This window comes from Phyllobates terribilis, unplaced genomic scaffold, assembly GCF_046119375.1.
Source record: "Phyllobates terribilis strain yellow unplaced genomic scaffold, ASM4611937v1 Scaffold_7__3_contigs__length_470593459, whole genome shotgun sequence".
NCBI classification, from domain to species: domain Eukaryota; kingdom Metazoa; phylum Chordata; class Amphibia; order Anura; family Dendrobatidae; genus Phyllobates; species Phyllobates terribilis.
Window position 1 is genome coordinate 245,569,335 of NW_027362767.1, and position 16,554 is coordinate 245,585,888.

The following is a 16,554-nucleotide window of genomic DNA, read 5'->3' on the forward strand; positions in this document are numbered from 1 at the left end:
ATTTGGAGAAGGTTTGATGTTGAAAATTCTTCAAATTTATTCCTTAAAGACGTTGTCATAGTAAAGACATTGATCGTATATCATTAGGATGTAAAAAGGGAAATAATTTGATTACTAGGACCCCTTGCAATTATTAGAATAAAGTGGGATCAGTGCTAAAAGTTTCGGTGCCAATTAGGCTTTTGACCGGTCCTGCCAGCTAGCATCTATACTAGGTATACAGAGAAAGTGCTTTTTCCCAATAAGCCACTAGAGGGCAGTGTAAGAACGACACAAGTAGAAGCAAGTTTTTTATTTAGTACGTAAAATTCAACAAATAGTAAAATCAATAAATCCTACAACATAAACAAAGAATTGTGAGAGGATAGTTTATTTAATAGGGCTTTAAAACGAATCTAAAAAAAAGACCTCCCAACATTCTTTCATGAAAAATCAAAAATTTTAAAGCACCACTCCACTATTTTTTTTATATTTTAGAGCTGGATTGGTGCTACTAATCTAGATTCCCTACCCTTAGTCTTATACTAAGCTGATAACAGAAGGCGGTGGCTGGTAAGTATGAGACAAGGGGAAGGGAACTTCGAGTAGTAGCACCACTCCAGCGCTGCTATACAAAAATAAAAAGCCTGGAGTGGCGCTTTAAGTGTCCTTTAAACAAAACTATCTACAAATGCAGAAAACAAACAATTGTTCAGTTGTGTCTCTTGGATGACATGAATGGAACCAGCAGTGTCAGTGTGCTAATATTCTAGAGTGTAATTCTAAGTAAGGCCATACTAAAAGGTCTGGTTTATAAACTGTTAGGCCAAGTCCACTTTAGCAAGAATCTAAAATTAAACAAAAAATAAAAAAATAATAATATATAAGAAAATGTAATGGTCTGTATTTGAAAACATCCATTTCCATTTTGCATACCCAGCTCCGTTTCAGGCTAAGAGTAAGGGCACTTTTCTTAAAAAAAAACTCCATCCATTATTAACTATTGAATATTGCTAGCGTTTTTTCATATGAAATGCTGAAAAATATCCCTGGGCATCTTTTGAGCTCTCTCAGTGACTTATTTGACTATAAAATACAGAGCGTCTTCAGAGTGAAAAACTCTTGAAGAATGGTCAGGTCGCTTTTTAACCGCTTGGCATCTTTAAAACTGCTTCAGGTTTCCAAAGACTGAATATCTGAACATCAGGTCATTTTTACATAGGAATAAATAGGAATATCCTTTGAAGTGTTTTCTAGGTGCTTTTTCAGGCGGCTTTCCGAACAGACCCACCTGAAAAAAGATATTGTATGCACATACCCTTAGGTTGTGTTCACATAGAGCTTTTTTGATAGTTTTTGCAGAAGAGCCACTTCACAATCTTTCTCAAAACCACTTGAAAAAACTCTTCCTATTCATTTCTATGGGAAATCCTCTTTGCTGACCATGGGGAGTTTTTTTTGTTAAAGAATCTGCTTCAAACTAGGCATGGACATTAAAAGGCTGCAAAAGCAAAAAGGCTAAAAAAAACAACTTCCAAAACCTCTTTAAAAAAAAAAGCTTTTGGAACAGAAGACCCCCCAAACCTGGAGAGCTTCCTGAAACAAGAACCTTCCAAGTCTGTGTGAATATAGTGTAGTGTCTCCATGGATACGGACTACAAACAAACCATTTGTAGTCTGATCTTGCTCTCTTCCATCATTTCCCTATTTTTTGAAAAAAAATCTAGATTTTAGCAAGGCTAGTAGAGCATTTGTTATTAAAAGTTAAATTGAGAACCCCTTCCTTTACGGTCTGTAAGTTGGCAAGTAGAGTGAGCAATAGGAGTGGAGTAACAGGTGACTGCAGGATTTGACTACATAAGGTTTGTTTGTAGTCTGTAACCATGGAGACACATTTTTTTTAAATCAAGATTAGTCACTTATTTCTGAAAATTTTAGATACTTTGGATCGGCACAAAATGGGTGAAAAAGTAATGCATATAGGGACACTATATATAACATTAGTCCATATCCCTATATGCTTGTCACAGTGTGAACCACCCACTTTGGACAACCCCCTAAACAAGAGAGGGAAATCCTTCTTGTGTATTGCAAAAAAAAGGGGTCACATGAGCTTTGGCTCAGTTCTCCTTTGCTTTGGGAGGGCGAACCCCGTCTATATCCAGAATAATAGATCCAATGAAAACTAGGACCCTTCATTACATATCTCCCAGCATCTTCTAAAGCAGGTACTCCGTCTTCAAGTATTTGCAGGAAAGTGCATAGCACGCATGATATATTGCTGTAGTGCGTCCGTCCTTCCTATGACATGTAGATCTCCAGAACATATTGATCAGAATTGAGAACCATATTTGCAAATACTTCATCTTATAAATGGTATTCACATTACGGTCACATAAATTAGGAGCGTGCCTCATACCATAGCAACATCCAAATTTAATAGGAGGGCTCCGGAATGGGTTTTTTAATGAATATTTGTATAAACTCCATACCCCTAATGTGGTTCGGCTCATGGATGGTAGACATATATGATATGAAGGCGCAAAAAACACATCCTTATCAGTATATGAGTAAGAGAAAACACAATATGTCTGGTAGTAGTAAAAATATGCAGGACTCCATAGACTATCAGGGATCTACATACAGATAAGGGACCCATAGCAGTGTCTCCTGTCCTACACAGGGTCCTAGACTTCTTGCATTTGATCACCATTCCCTGCCTGGAAGCTACTGGACCCCTTTACAAGTTCTCCAACATCCCCCCTCCCCACTATCATATGTAATCGAGGGTGAACGCACAAATAGGGGCCAACCATGCGGCCCTTTCAGTAAGGCCGATCCCCTCTGCTACCTATATAGGACTTCTCCAGAAGAACTTAATTTTTAGCTAGCAACGATGTGGAAAATTGTCTCAAAGGTCAAGGGAAAGGATGTGTTGGTGAATTTAAATCCAAAATTCAGAACTAGAATAAGTGGCACATTGTGACCTTTATTATTTATTGGGTCCCATGTCTTCTATGCATGCCACTGTGAATATCTGGTCTCCTTGTACTGGAAAGAAGGACCTTTTGGGCCACAAACTTCCTGGTCCAGTGCAACCACAATCCATGTAGTTGACAGCCCTGTCACAGGTCATCCAACATTAGAAAAAGGATTTTTTTATTTTTTTTTAGAAATAGCGCCACTCTTGCCTATAGGTGGTGCTTGGTATTACATTTTAGCTCCATATTACACACAGCCTTCAGACAACAATAACATTATTTCTGGAAAAAAAATAGATCTCAGCTATAAATCGCTTTAAGAAGCAATATTCAACTTATTCTATAGCAATCATAAGAACAATTTATCAGTTGTATACAAACCATATAATAAAACTACATGACAAACTGTCATGTAGTCAGAATACTGATATTTGATTACATAATTAAGATAATTTACAAAAGTATAAATTCACAATGAATAAGGCTCGTGGGACACTTAGGAGGTCGAGGGCTACACTTGGTAAATTACCCTTATTGCGTTCGCAGACACAACATTGAACGGAATCCCGGCCATAGCTATGTAGTGTATGAACACGCTATACTTATGTCTACCAATAGGAGGCGACGGAATAGAGAATTTGGAAAGCCATAGAAAAGCATGGTAGTTGAGCTATGCTGTAGGCCACGGAACGCGTTGGGGCTTTCAGGGACAACACATACGCTGCTGTATGTACTAATCGACCAATGAAGAAGGCTAAAAAATGGATCCTGGCGATGCTTGGATTGGGATCCATTAAGGAGTAGATGGCACCGAGGAAAAGGAAAGGGAAGATGTTCTCCATGTCATTGCGATGAGCTCTAGGGAAAATAAAATAGAAAAATAATTAAATGAAAGGGATAGAAAAATCAAGACACTATCAGCAAAAATAATGAGATCCATTAACAGCAACTTTCCCCAATCTGGTATAATGCACCTCCACCTCAGGCCCCCCATGAGGCATAAAACAGTATCAGTATTCCTTTTATTGGGAACCATTTAGAAATACACATTGTACAAAATAATGGAATGCTTTTGATTGGACTAGAAGATCCCCTATGTAACTGTCAAGAAGCTGCTGTTGATAGATCCAGCATCCTTACTATGGGATTTTATTTAGAAATGTGAGTGATGCGCTGCTGTAATTGGGGAACTGATCGGATTAGCTTGTTCATTGCTTTCAAAACCACTGTAAAATAATAAATCATGCTCACCATAACGATGTACTGCTGCTCCTCTTACTACCAGGGCCCAACGCCTGTCTCAGCACTCCTTGATTTGACCAGGTAAGTGGATGACTGCTGCAGCCAATCAAATGTCTATACCAACTAAACAGGGTATACCGAGCCAGGCTCTGTACTTCCTTTTTCAGAAAGACAGGTACTATAACTACTGCAGCCAATCACCCATAGCAGGAGTGACTCTTCTGTGGACAGTGATTAGCTGCAGCAGTTACATGCCCCCTAGTCCAGAAGATGAAGCACGGGATACTGAGTTTGTTAAAAGGGAAGTCTGGTCTCTAACAGTTCTTCTTACTGACAGTTTCCAAACAACTCTTTTCCCTTACTATACTGAGTTAGACCTCATTCAGATTACTGTTTTTCTTTTTTCATGCAAGAAAAAAAAAGAACTCAATTTTCATCAATGCGCTAGATCCAATCTTCATCCATTTTTTGTTTTACTGAAGCATCTGTTTTACTAGTAAAATCACCAACGCCTAAGAATCTAAGCAAAAGCTCAAAAGCAGTACAAAATGTAACAAAGATGCTGGATTTTTCTCTGGATTTTACATGAAAGTGCCACCAACTAGTAAAGAGGACATGCTAAGTAAACGGGTTAAATTAATGGGACAAAATCTACGAAAAAAAAAGCCACCGCTAAGGCCTGGCTGCTGAAACCACCAATTGTTGGATACGTGCCGAAACTAATTTTGTGACGTTTGGGTCAATTGACTGGTAAACATTACTCAGTTCTACAGGTGGTAACATTTCCTTTTATTTCTGTGTGATTTTCACACAACTCTACCAAGTTGTGCCAAAAGTTGCAGATGCAGTCCCATTAAGCAGAACAAATTGCGTATTTATGGGTGAGGCAGTCTCATGTAAGCTCTTGTCTGAGCTTAATATCTCGCCCTGGCCTTGCAATGAAAGCCCCTTCTCCAGGACCAGATTTTTTTTATTGACAAATAGTATCTGCTTTTTAGACGATGTTCACACAGATTTTGAGGTCCTTTTGAAGTGAATCCGCTTCAAAACTCCTCCCAAAACACTTGCTTAATTTCAATCCCCTTTGCTGAACATATGAGATTTTTTTGAGCATTTTTTTTTATGTAATTTCCTTAAGTTTGGAAAGACTCCTGGAAAAAAAATAAATTATGTATTCATTTTTTTTTTCTGGAGTTTTTCAAAATTTCAGGAAAAAAAAATACAGGGTGACAGTGCCTAGTCTGAAGCAAATCATGATGGAACTTGCTCCAAAGAAGTAAGATATATCGATCTCACCACCAGAACAAAGATTACAAAAATGCTCTAAGGCATAAAAAAAAAGAAAAAACACACAAATGGGAATGTAGCCTTAGGTAATGGATTGTAGTTCATACAGTGCGTGATGGAGAAGTACTAGCTTCAGTCAGGGATGGGTCAAGAGTCAAGACCCTTGGCCTAAATGATCCCTTATTATAGTACCATATAATCATACATTGCCTATTGTCATACAAAGACATAGCAGTGCCATATAATTTAAAACTTAAATGCTACATTGTATTTTATGTGTTTAAGACATTGTGAAACACTGGAGGCAATTGGCGCTGTAAACCAGCCCTGGATTACATACATGTAATACAGTGATTGACACAGACTAAAGAAGGACCCTGTGTAAGAGCAGTATATGGGCCCCACATATGTGACAGAAGCTGCTTGCTACTTTGGAAGTGTGGTCTTTTATCTCTTGGGCCCCTGTGCGGCGGCACCAATTATATGTCCGCCCCTGATGTAATATGCAAGTAGTGTAGTTTAGTGCTTTAATAACGTCACAATGGAACGTTCACAGAATACTGTGATACAGTGGCAATTGCAATGAACATATAATAGTGTTATATCCTGCCTACATACTGGCGCCACATACATTGAATATATTTAAATATATAACCCTACCATATTATTATTATTTATTTATAAAGCATCATTGATTACATGGTGCTGTACATAAGAAGGGGTTACATACCAAATACAGATATCACTTACAGTAAACAAGCGAACAATGAAAGACTGGTACAGGAGGCGAGAGGACCCTGCCCGCGAGGGCTTACAATCTACAAGGGATGGGTGAGGATACAGTAGATGAAGGTACAGCTGGTCGTGCAGCGGTATGGTGGAGCGAGGGTTACTGCAGGTTGTAGGCTTGTGGGAAGAGGTGGGTCTTCAGGTTCCTTTTCAAAGTTTCCACAGTAGGCGAGAGTCTGATGTGTTGGGGTACAGAGTTCCAGAGTAGAGGGGATGCACGGGAGAAATCTTGCATGCGATTGTGGGAAGAGGAGATAAAAGGGGAGTAGAGAAGGAGATCTTGTGAGGATCGGAGGCTGCGTGCAGGTACAGTACAGACCAAAAGTTTGGACACACCTCATTTAAAGATTTTTCTGTATTTTCATGACTATGAAAATTGTACATTCACACTGAAGGCATCAAAACTATGAATTTACACATGTGGAATTATATACTTAACAAAAGAGTGTGAAACAACTGAAAATATGTCTTATATTCTAGGTTCTTCAATGTAGCCACCTTTTGCTTTGATGACTGCTTTGCACACTCTTGGCATTCTCTTGATGAGCTTCAAGAGGTAGTCACCGGAAATAGTTTTCATTTCACAGGTGTGCCCTGTCAGGTTTAATAAGTGGGATTTCTTGCCTTATAAATGGGGTTGGGACCATCAGTTGTGTTGTGCAGAAGTCTGATGGATACACAGCTGATTGTCCTACTGAATAGACTGTTAGAATTTGTATCATGGCAAGAAAAAAGCAGCTAAGTAAAGAAAAACGAGTGGCCATCATTACTTTAAGAAATGAAGTTCAGTCAGTCCGTAAAATTGGGCAAACTTTGAAAGTGTCCCCAAGTGCAGTTGCAAAAACCATCAAGCGCTACAAAGAAACTGGCTCACATGAGGACCGCCGCAGGAAAGGAAGACCAAGAGTCACCTCTGCTTCTGAGGATAAGTTTATCCGAGTCACCAGCCTCAGAAATCGCAGGTTAACAGCGGCTGAGATTAGAGACCAGGTCAATGCCACACAGAGTTCCAGTAGCAGACACATCTCTTCAACAACTGTTAAGAGGAGACTTTGTGCAGCAGGCCTTCATGGTAAAATAGCTGCTAGGAAACCACTGCTAAGGACAGGCAACAAGCAGAAGAGACTTGTTTGGGCTAAAGAACACAAGGAATGGACATTAGACCAGTGGAAATCTGTGCTTTGGTCTGATGAGTTCAAATTTGAGATCTTTGGTTCCAACCACCGTGTCTTTGTGTGACGCAGAAAAGGTGAACGGATGGACTCTACATGCCTGGTTCCCACCGTGAAGCATGGAGGAGGAGGTGTGATGGTGTGGGGGGGCTTTGCTGGTGACACTGTTGGGGATTTATACAAAATTGAAGACATACTGAACCAGCATGGCTACCACAGCATCTTGCAGCAGCATGCTATTCCATCCGGTTTGCATTTAGTTGGACCATCATTTATTTTTCAACAGGACAATGACCCCAAACACACCTCCAGGCTGTGTAATGGCTATTTGACCAAGAAGGAGAGTGATGGGGTGCTACGCCAGATGACCTGGCCTCCACAGTCACCAGACCTGAACCCAATTGAGATGGTTTGGGGTGAGCTGGACCGCAGAGTGAAGGCAAAAGGGCCAACAAGTGCTAAGCATCTCTGGCAACTCCTTCAAGATTGTTGGAAGACCATTTCCGGTGACTACCTCTTGAAGCTCATCAAGAGAATGCCAAGAGTGTGCAAAGCAGCGATCAAAGCAATAGGTGGCTACTTTGAAGAACCTAGAATATAAGACATATTTTCAGTTGTTTCACACTTTTTTGTTAAGTATATAATTCCACATGTGTTAATTCATAGTTTTGATGCCTTCAGTGTGAATGTACAATTTTCATAGTCATGAAAATACAGAAAAATCTTTAAATGAGAAGGTGTGTCCAAACTTTTGGTCTGTACTGTATGTACCGGGAGACTAGGTCACAGATGTATGGATGAGACAGGTTGTGGATGGCTTTGTATGCCAGGGTTGGGGTCTTGAAGTTGAACTTGAGTCTCTGGGCAATGGGGAGCCAGTGAAGCGATTGACAGAAGGGAGAGGCCAGGGAGTAGCGGGGGAACAGGTGGATTAGTTGTACCATATAGTGCAAACCTCAAAATACTTTGTATTGTAGATTTGATAATGTCATGTGGAATCCGACTGGCGGTGGAGGCAGTGGACTAATTGCCCTTTTACTCCTGCTATAATCCAGCACGTATTTTGTGTACATTCTAGTGCCCCACCATGTAGTGCCCACCCAAACAGTGAAACATGACAGCACCATAAAAAAGTGCCATGTAGTGCTCAAATAATAATGCCAGTTACTTCATAACAGAAGGCGTCATGATACATTTAGACATTGACAAGTGGTGACCCTGTTGGGCAATTGCCCCTTTTGCTATTGCTGTAATCCAGTCCTAAATTTAATACAAGGATGTGTAGTAAATTCCCTACAGCCGGCCACCCCGTCAGTGCTAGCAGAGAGGATTTTGTTCCTATAGGTTCCTAATATGCATGTCCAGTACTGGGGCCCCTAGAGGTAGCAATTCCCCAAAAAGATGCCTTCAGATGTCAACAAGCGGCAGCAGACTGAGCGACTACAGGAGATCTGCAGCTGAGTCTCTTCATTCTGCAGCTTGTCTCCTATTTCCCCATGTAGCCTTGAGCTTGGAATGTGATCCAGGAAAAAAATGTTGGAGAGAATGAAAGGCCAGTCTCTAAAGTAGACAGTCTCCTCCTGCCCTGTAATTAAGTGCAGATTTCTTAGGGGATCGGATCCCTTCTACACTTTCTCTGAGGGAGAATCAGAACGACAAGTGAGATGTTATATAAACAGGGGCTGTATAAACATGAGCTAGGGAGTTCCCTTTTCATTAGCAGCACAAGCAAAAGCCATGTATACACAAAACTCAGCCGTATGTGTGTATACATGGAATCAGCTCAGCTTTCAGTTTTTTCCGCATGCCTAAAAGTTTCCAGAAATATTACAAACCACAGCATATGGTACATTGAGGGCCTCATATACGATTATGCTGAAAGCACGTGCTTATTTATTATTTTTACTTTACTTTTTTTCTCCTCATTTATAGATCACCAATATATTCTGTGGAGACGGCACAGGAAAAAGTCATTCATAAGATTGCTTCTTTCCGGTCATCAGCCAGTGCAAACATGCTTGTTCGTAGGCAGCTTATGAACAAACCTAGGCTTTAACTCCACGTCATTTTAACAGAAGCTGGGTACTCTTGGGAGAAGACAGAAGTGGTTTATTACCGCTTCTGTCTTTTTTGTTGTCCAAATAGCACCAATAGAAATTCGATTTTTTTTTTTTATAATATATATTTTATTACATACATATAACAAACCCACCCCCCCCCTTCCCAAAAATGCATACAATAAGTATCCATACAACTGTAAAAACGAGGAATTCATTCAACCAGATTGTTTGGTATGAAATGTGAACCTTAAAAGAACAAAAATAGCTTTCTTCTAAATTAAAAAAAATATATATAAATTGCACAATATTTATATGTGCACTAAAACAGCTATGAAAAATTCAATTTTTCTTACATAAAACAAAGCCATATACAGCCATATCAGAGAGAGGAAAAATAAAGTTATAGCTGCTGAAAAACAAAAGAAAAAAAAATGGCTATTTTTGAGGCTATTCATTAAGGGGTTAGCTAGCATTTGTTTTAATACAGCCCACTCCATAAACAAGTTGATCTCATGGTATATAACCAATTGCTGCTCGTTAAGGGCAAATAATAGTCATGTGTAAACATAGCTTAACACAAGCATCGAAAAATCAAACAGGTGGATGGTGCCAGGTCTGATTTGAACTCAGTACACAAAATTTAACCTTAAGGGAATGCATCATCAGAAAAATAAAAATGATAATTACTATACTTTTTTCCCACATATGATTTTAAAAAAAAAAATACATTTGTAAATCTTGCAATTTTCACATTGACCATTGGGCTATTCATCCTGTCCTTTTAGGACGAGTTTTCAGTAGGCTCATTATCATCAGAGGCAGGATTACAATGACAAGTAACACCCCTATACACAGGTGATAACACAGGATCCAACCAATCACAATAGGCGATGTCATAGCTCCCCCTCCCTTCACAATGAGCTTTGCATATGCTCATTAGACACGTCAATAGAAAAGATGGGATCAGAGTCTGTTCCTTGTTGCTAGTGCACATGTGAACTTTCTTAAACAGGACGTATGAGGCAAAAAAAACAAACAGTAGACAGTGTGAAAACTGCAAAATTTCTAACGCTTAATACAGATTGTGATAGGGGGGTGACAAAAATGATAATTACACTAAACGGTAACTTGATTTTCTGGAGCCCATCAGCACCATGAGAGTGTGTGTACCTCCTAGGATAGGAAACCTGTGGATACATAAAGGCGGAACCTCCCACCATTCCTCAGTGGTTTCTGAGAAAGAGGTCACCTTCATGTGGCTAGATTATACATTTAAAAAGTATTTTTGTTGTTTTACCAATGATAAAGAAAGAAGGAAAAGGGAGAGAATGTAGGAGTGCTATAATGGTCCCCAGAAAATCAAATTACTGATTAGTGTAATTGTCATTTTTTCCTTCACCCATGACAGCACCATGAGAGATTAGCGAGAAATCGCCCCTTAGGGTGCGATCACCGCTGCAAAACTTTACGTCTAAAAGACAGATCAGAGGAAGACAAGATATCTTGAGAAGACCAAGTAGCTGCTCTACATAAAGAATCTATAGAAGTCTCTGCCTTCTCTGCCCAAAATGTGGGAATGGCCCTAGTGGAGTGAGCTGTAAAATCCCCTGGGGCTGGAGTTAAAGAAGACTTGTAGGCCCCTACCATAATCTGTTTAATCCATCTAGCTATGGTCCTCTTACTAGCCACCTTTCCTTTGTTTAGTCCTCCAAAATTAACAAAAAAGGAATTAATCGAAAAGAAGATGCAACCTAGAGATATTTAATAACGCATCATCTTACGTCTCAGCAGAAAAAGAGTGCTAAGGGCAGAGATCTGTAGTTTAAAAAGGTGCTAACCACCAAGCCCTTTTCGAAACCTAATTGGAGGAAATTCAAAATCGATAGAGATCTGACCTGTATTAAATCGATCTATCTCTAAACCAGATAAAAAGGTTTTCTAGGTCCTGAAATATATCTCTGAGGTCACTGGCTTTCTACATCTCAGGACTGTGGACACCACTTTATTTGAAAGACCCCAATTTAAAAGTATTCTCCATTCAAGAGCCAGGCAATTAATCTCAGGTTTTCCATTCTGGGGTGATAAACAGGAAAGGAAGGTCTCTAATTTGAGGAAGAGGCCAAGGCACTGTCCTGTAAGAGGATGATCCATGAATACCAAGCCCTCCTTGGTCAGTCCTGAGCAATGATAATCCTGGTCCTGTCCACCCTTATCCACCTCGATACTTTTTATATTAAATTCAGCAGTGGAAAGGCATAACTCAGGGAGAATTTCCACTCTTGGCTGAGGGCATCTATTGCTAGAGACTGGTCCTGTTGATTTAGGGAAAAACAACCTCATCTTTGTATTTTTTCTTGTCACAAATAAATTTACAACTGGATTCCCCCACTTTTGTGGGGGAATTTGTCGGAATTCAGACACCATTCTGACTGGATCAGAGGTTGGACACTGAGGAAGTCTGCTCTCCTCTTGTGCATCCCCTTTAAATTAATTGCCAATATGGAGAGGGCTTTCCCTTTCAGGAGGTATATAATCAGACTGGTCATTCTCATTAAATCTATTGACCTGGTACCCCTCTAGTGGGTTAGGTAGGCCACTACTGCTGTATTGTCTGATCTTATCTTGACCCGCTGTTTGAAGGAGGAACTTGTGAAAAGCTTTTAGATCAGCTGTTAGTTCCCTTAGATTGGAAGAATTGCCAGAGGAAGAACAGTCTCCTCTTCCCTGCACTTTCTATGACCCCGTATGGGCCCCAAACCACAGGGACTGGCATCGCCGTTATTATCAGGTTCGTCACCCTCCAAGGAACTCCAAAAGGAAAGGTTTGACCTGACCTGCCATCGTTCCAGCTTCTGGTAAGTGTCCCTGGAGATAATCATTGTCTTTCTTTCTCCAATTGCTTAAGATCTGAGCCTGGAGGAATCTGGAATGGCCCTGTGCCAACTTTACCCCCAGAATGCAGGAGGTCAGGAAAACCAGGACTAACATGGCCCTTCTTATAGTCCCCTTTGGTTGTGAGCTTAAATCTTCCACCAAATGATACTTTTGCATTTTCTCCTCTGGCAGGAAACCACACATGTGTATGGAGTTCAGATATATGCCTAGGAAGGTGTGATGCTCGAATGGAGTTAGTTTTGATTTTGCATAATTTATAGTCTATCCAACAAAGGAAAGACTTTTTTGCACCCATCTTTTATTCTCCTGACACCGCCATTCTCTCGGGGCCACTATCAGGAAGTCGTCCAAGTAAGGAATAAGGAGGATACCTTCTTTCTTTATAAAATCTGCCATTTCGGAAACTTTTTTTGTGAAGATATGGGGGCCAGTGAGAGCCCGAAGGGAAGGCCTCAGTATTGAAAATGGGATAACTTCCCCTGATAAATCATGGCTACCCTTAGAAATTTTTGGTGGTCCTAACGGATTGGTACATGGTAGTAGGCATCCTGGATGTCTAGCATTGCCATGAAGCAGTCCTGCTACAACAGACCAACCACCGACCTTGTCGTCTCCATTCTGAATTTTCTGTATTGTCGAAACTTGTTCAAGCCTTTTATGTTTATAATGGTTCTATCTTCCCAGTGTTTTTTTTTTTAACCAGAGATAGATTTACCAGAAAGGAAATTTATAATTCCAAGGCAATTTAGCTTTTTTCTCGTGCTACAGTCTGACAGAATTTGTATTGGGAAAAGGTGAGAAATTCTAGTTTCAGACCATTTTTTATTACATCCAGGACCCAGGAATTTGATGTAACCCCTTCCCAACTTTGATTAAACTGTTCTAAGTTTCCCCCTGGTTTCATTTTCATTTTTTAGTTGATTCTGGGAGTGCATTTCCAAACAAGAGTCCCCTATTTTTTCCCCTGGAAAACCTCCACTTTGGTTCTTTTCCCCTGGGGCCTCTATCCCCAACAAATCTTTTCCCTCAACAAAAGAACTTACTGGGTCTACTGGAAAGAAAGGGAAACCCCTTTTTTTTTTTTTTTTAATCATCGGTGGCATGTGCTAAAATGTCGTCCAGGAATGAACCAAACATGTATTCTCCATCACAGTGAATTGCACATAACCTAGTTTTTGAGGCATTATCTTCTTTCCAATTTTAAGCCAGAGGGTTTTATGACCCGAGTTGATTAGGGAAGTGAAATAAGCGGACAACCTGACTGCGTCTGCTGAGGAATCTGCTGCCTTCTGAATAAGGGTAGAGAGGCTAAGATCTACTCTCTAGGGGTTTGACCCCTGAGCTGCGTGCCCAGCTGTTGAAACAATAGGATCAGGGATCTAGCTGTGCAGGTACTGTGGCGCCCCTGATGGTTCAGTCGCCACAGAGGTACTGCACCTCACCCAGAGGTGTGGTGTCTCCTTCTCTCAGGTAAGGAGGGAGTGCTGCCCGGAACCCCAACACCTGCATCCAACACTACACTGCTCCAGGCCAGCTGGAAGGGCAAGACGCAATGTATGTTCCTGCTGAGCCCTGGCCCTGGCTGGAGTGGGGCGAACCCAAAGGTAGGGGGAACCAGTAGTGGGTGTGGGTGGAGGAAGTAGTTAGGGGGAGCACTTTGATAGGAGATATAAATAGAGAAGCCATCTTAGGGTGGCAGGACAGTAGTGAAAGGACAGTTCAGAAGAACAGTCTGGGAGCAGAGTCTCAGTAGGAGCTCTGCTCCACAACTAGGGCCCAGTGTTAGAGGCCCAGGAGGGGAGCAGGGAGTAGGCTCCGTTCTGTTGAAGGGATCCTAGGGGGTACGGCGCATGCAGGACGGCACCCGTACGCCCCGAATCTGCCAGAAGACAAAGGGATCATAGGCCGCAAGAAGGGGAGCGGCCCCTGGTCCAGCCATGTTACTCCAGGTCTCGGCTGGGAAAACCGGAGGCTTCTGGCTTATATAGTCAGTTGCCGAAGCCTCATTCTAATCCCCGTGAGGGTCAAGCAGGTCTGTGAACTCCGACGGACAGGAGGGACTTCATAGCACCCGAGCGGGATTGAGAGTGGGAAGCGCAGGGCAAGAGGGAGAAAGACCCAGCGTGAAGACGGTCTAGCTAGGAACACAAGAAAGTAGGGTTCTGTCAGGTACTCCTAATATACCTGATGAAGTGCTGAACCCCTACCTGGTGAACGCAGCGCGACGTGGGAGGCCGACAACTGTACAGTGCACCAGTGGAACTGTCATAAGAACTGTGAGTAAAAACTAGGATGACTGCACCGCACTGCCTCCGTCCATTCTTTATCTGTGCCATCTTTCCCTCCCTGCACTACAACGCCCAGCGCAGCCTTCACCGCCTTACACTGCCCTGGAGCAAGCTCTACCTGTGGAGAGCACATCCCTGCTGCAGTAACACCAGCTCCAGAGGACTGCTCCGCAGCGGCGGCTCCCTTTAGCCGCATTCCACAGGTGGCGTCACGAACACTTACTATAAATCCCCTAATAATATCCCCTTTTTCCACTGACCGCCCTGGGTCACGGACCGGGCCAGCCACCGTGATATTCCCCAGACCGGCATCCATAGGCCCGGCTGCCGAGTACCCCACGGCCCAGGGGGCGCGTCAGTACCCGCTATGTTAGGTTTAAAGGACAAATTTCCTGACTCTCAAGTCCTTCTAAAAAATAGTCTCTGCTTTCTTGTCAATGGGTTCATCAAATAACCCTATTTCATTGAATGGAAGGGATGTTTCCTCGAATTTTTACAGATGGGAATGCTGATCTTTGGGGTCTTATCCCATATAGCCGAGACCTTTTCCTCAAATGGATATTTGCGTTTGACACTCTTTGTAATGAAAACCTTTTTATCCGGTCTTTTCCATCCTTTCCTAGTCATGGCAGAAACATTTCTATAGATAAAGAAGGTCCTCTTATGTTCTGGGGTTTAGAGAATAGGAATATCGTCCCGTATGGACCTTGATTCTTTAGGTTCTTCAATACCCATAGTGGCCCTGATAGCTTTTAGTAATTGGCCCATATTCTCAGGTGGAAAAAATGTTTTTTTGATCTATCGCCTTCGGAGGAGGAAGAGGAGAATGAGACTTCTGAGTCTTCGCTAGATTCTGAATCATTTGAATCTACATCTCTACCATGGGATGTACTAGGAGTGTCCCACTTCTTAGCCTGTTTCAGTCTTTCACTCTTAAGGGTAGTACGAATTTCCCCTTTAATTATCTGTCTGATCTGTCTCCTCAATACACTTTTCACTTAGAAGCTTAGTGTAGGAGGCACCCAGTTTAGATTTACAAACCGCACATTCCTTAAACTTTGTCTTAGTTGAGGCTTTCCTAGGCCTTTCCCCCTAGAGCATTAATATAAACACATTAGCAGAGGGAAAAGAGATTTTTGGCACTCAGCCACTCACCCATACCATCATTCAATACCATAGTGAAAGAGGCAGACGGGTCACGATTCACTTCGCCTGGACTATCGATCTTATCAACTGAAGTGTCCATGAGGAGAAGCCCTCCTACTGCCACCAGATCTATCCTTAAGAAAACAGGTGATCCTGGGCCGGCTGCCAATCACCTTCACTGCTTAGTGTGATTACCTGGAGGAGACCCTGTAATCTGATTTTTCAATTTTGCCGGCAGTGATGTCAATCAATCACGAGCTGTGATGACATCCTTCCGGCACTTGGAGCTGCGCCAGCAGCTTGTTGCCTCCTCTGCATTCCTTGGCAAGATGGGGCATCCACCAATCCCTCCTGGGATCTTGAGCAGGCTACTGCTGGGGCACGGTCTTAGCTGGGAAACTACCCCATACCTGCCTCCCCATGGGAAGGCAGCCTCCTGCTGGCAAAGAAAACTATCCTCCCCTTACCCCAGGCAGCACCTAGGAATCCACAGGATCCTGCCTCTAAGAAAGGAAACCAATGAGGAATGGTGGAAGGTTCCACCTTTTTTGTATCCTCAGGTTTCCTGTCCTAGGAGGCGGACTATCTCTCTTTGTGTGGTCGTGTGTGAAGGGTAAAAAAAACACTACCAAAAATTTTTTAGAAAATCATTTTTGAATACTTTTAAAAAAATATAATAAAGTCATTTTATGATGATGCATTCCCGCTAATATAT

At 41.8% G+C, this 16,554-nt stretch overlaps 1 protein-coding gene across 1 annotated transcript in view; it reads right to left on the reverse strand.

The window, feature by feature from the left end:
- Positions 1 to 277: 277 nt before the first annotated feature.
- The window catches only part of PTGES (prostaglandin E synthase), a 43,479-nt gene continuing 27,202 nt past the window's right edge, over positions 278 to 16,554 (reverse strand). Inside the window, exon 3 of the mRNA XM_073640106.1 lies at positions 278 to 3,818. Coding sequence (XP_073496207.1) covers positions 3,569 to 3,818 — 250 coding nt within the window. The 3' untranslated portion in view covers positions 278 to 3,568. The remainder of the gene's footprint in view (positions 3,819 to 16,554) is intronic.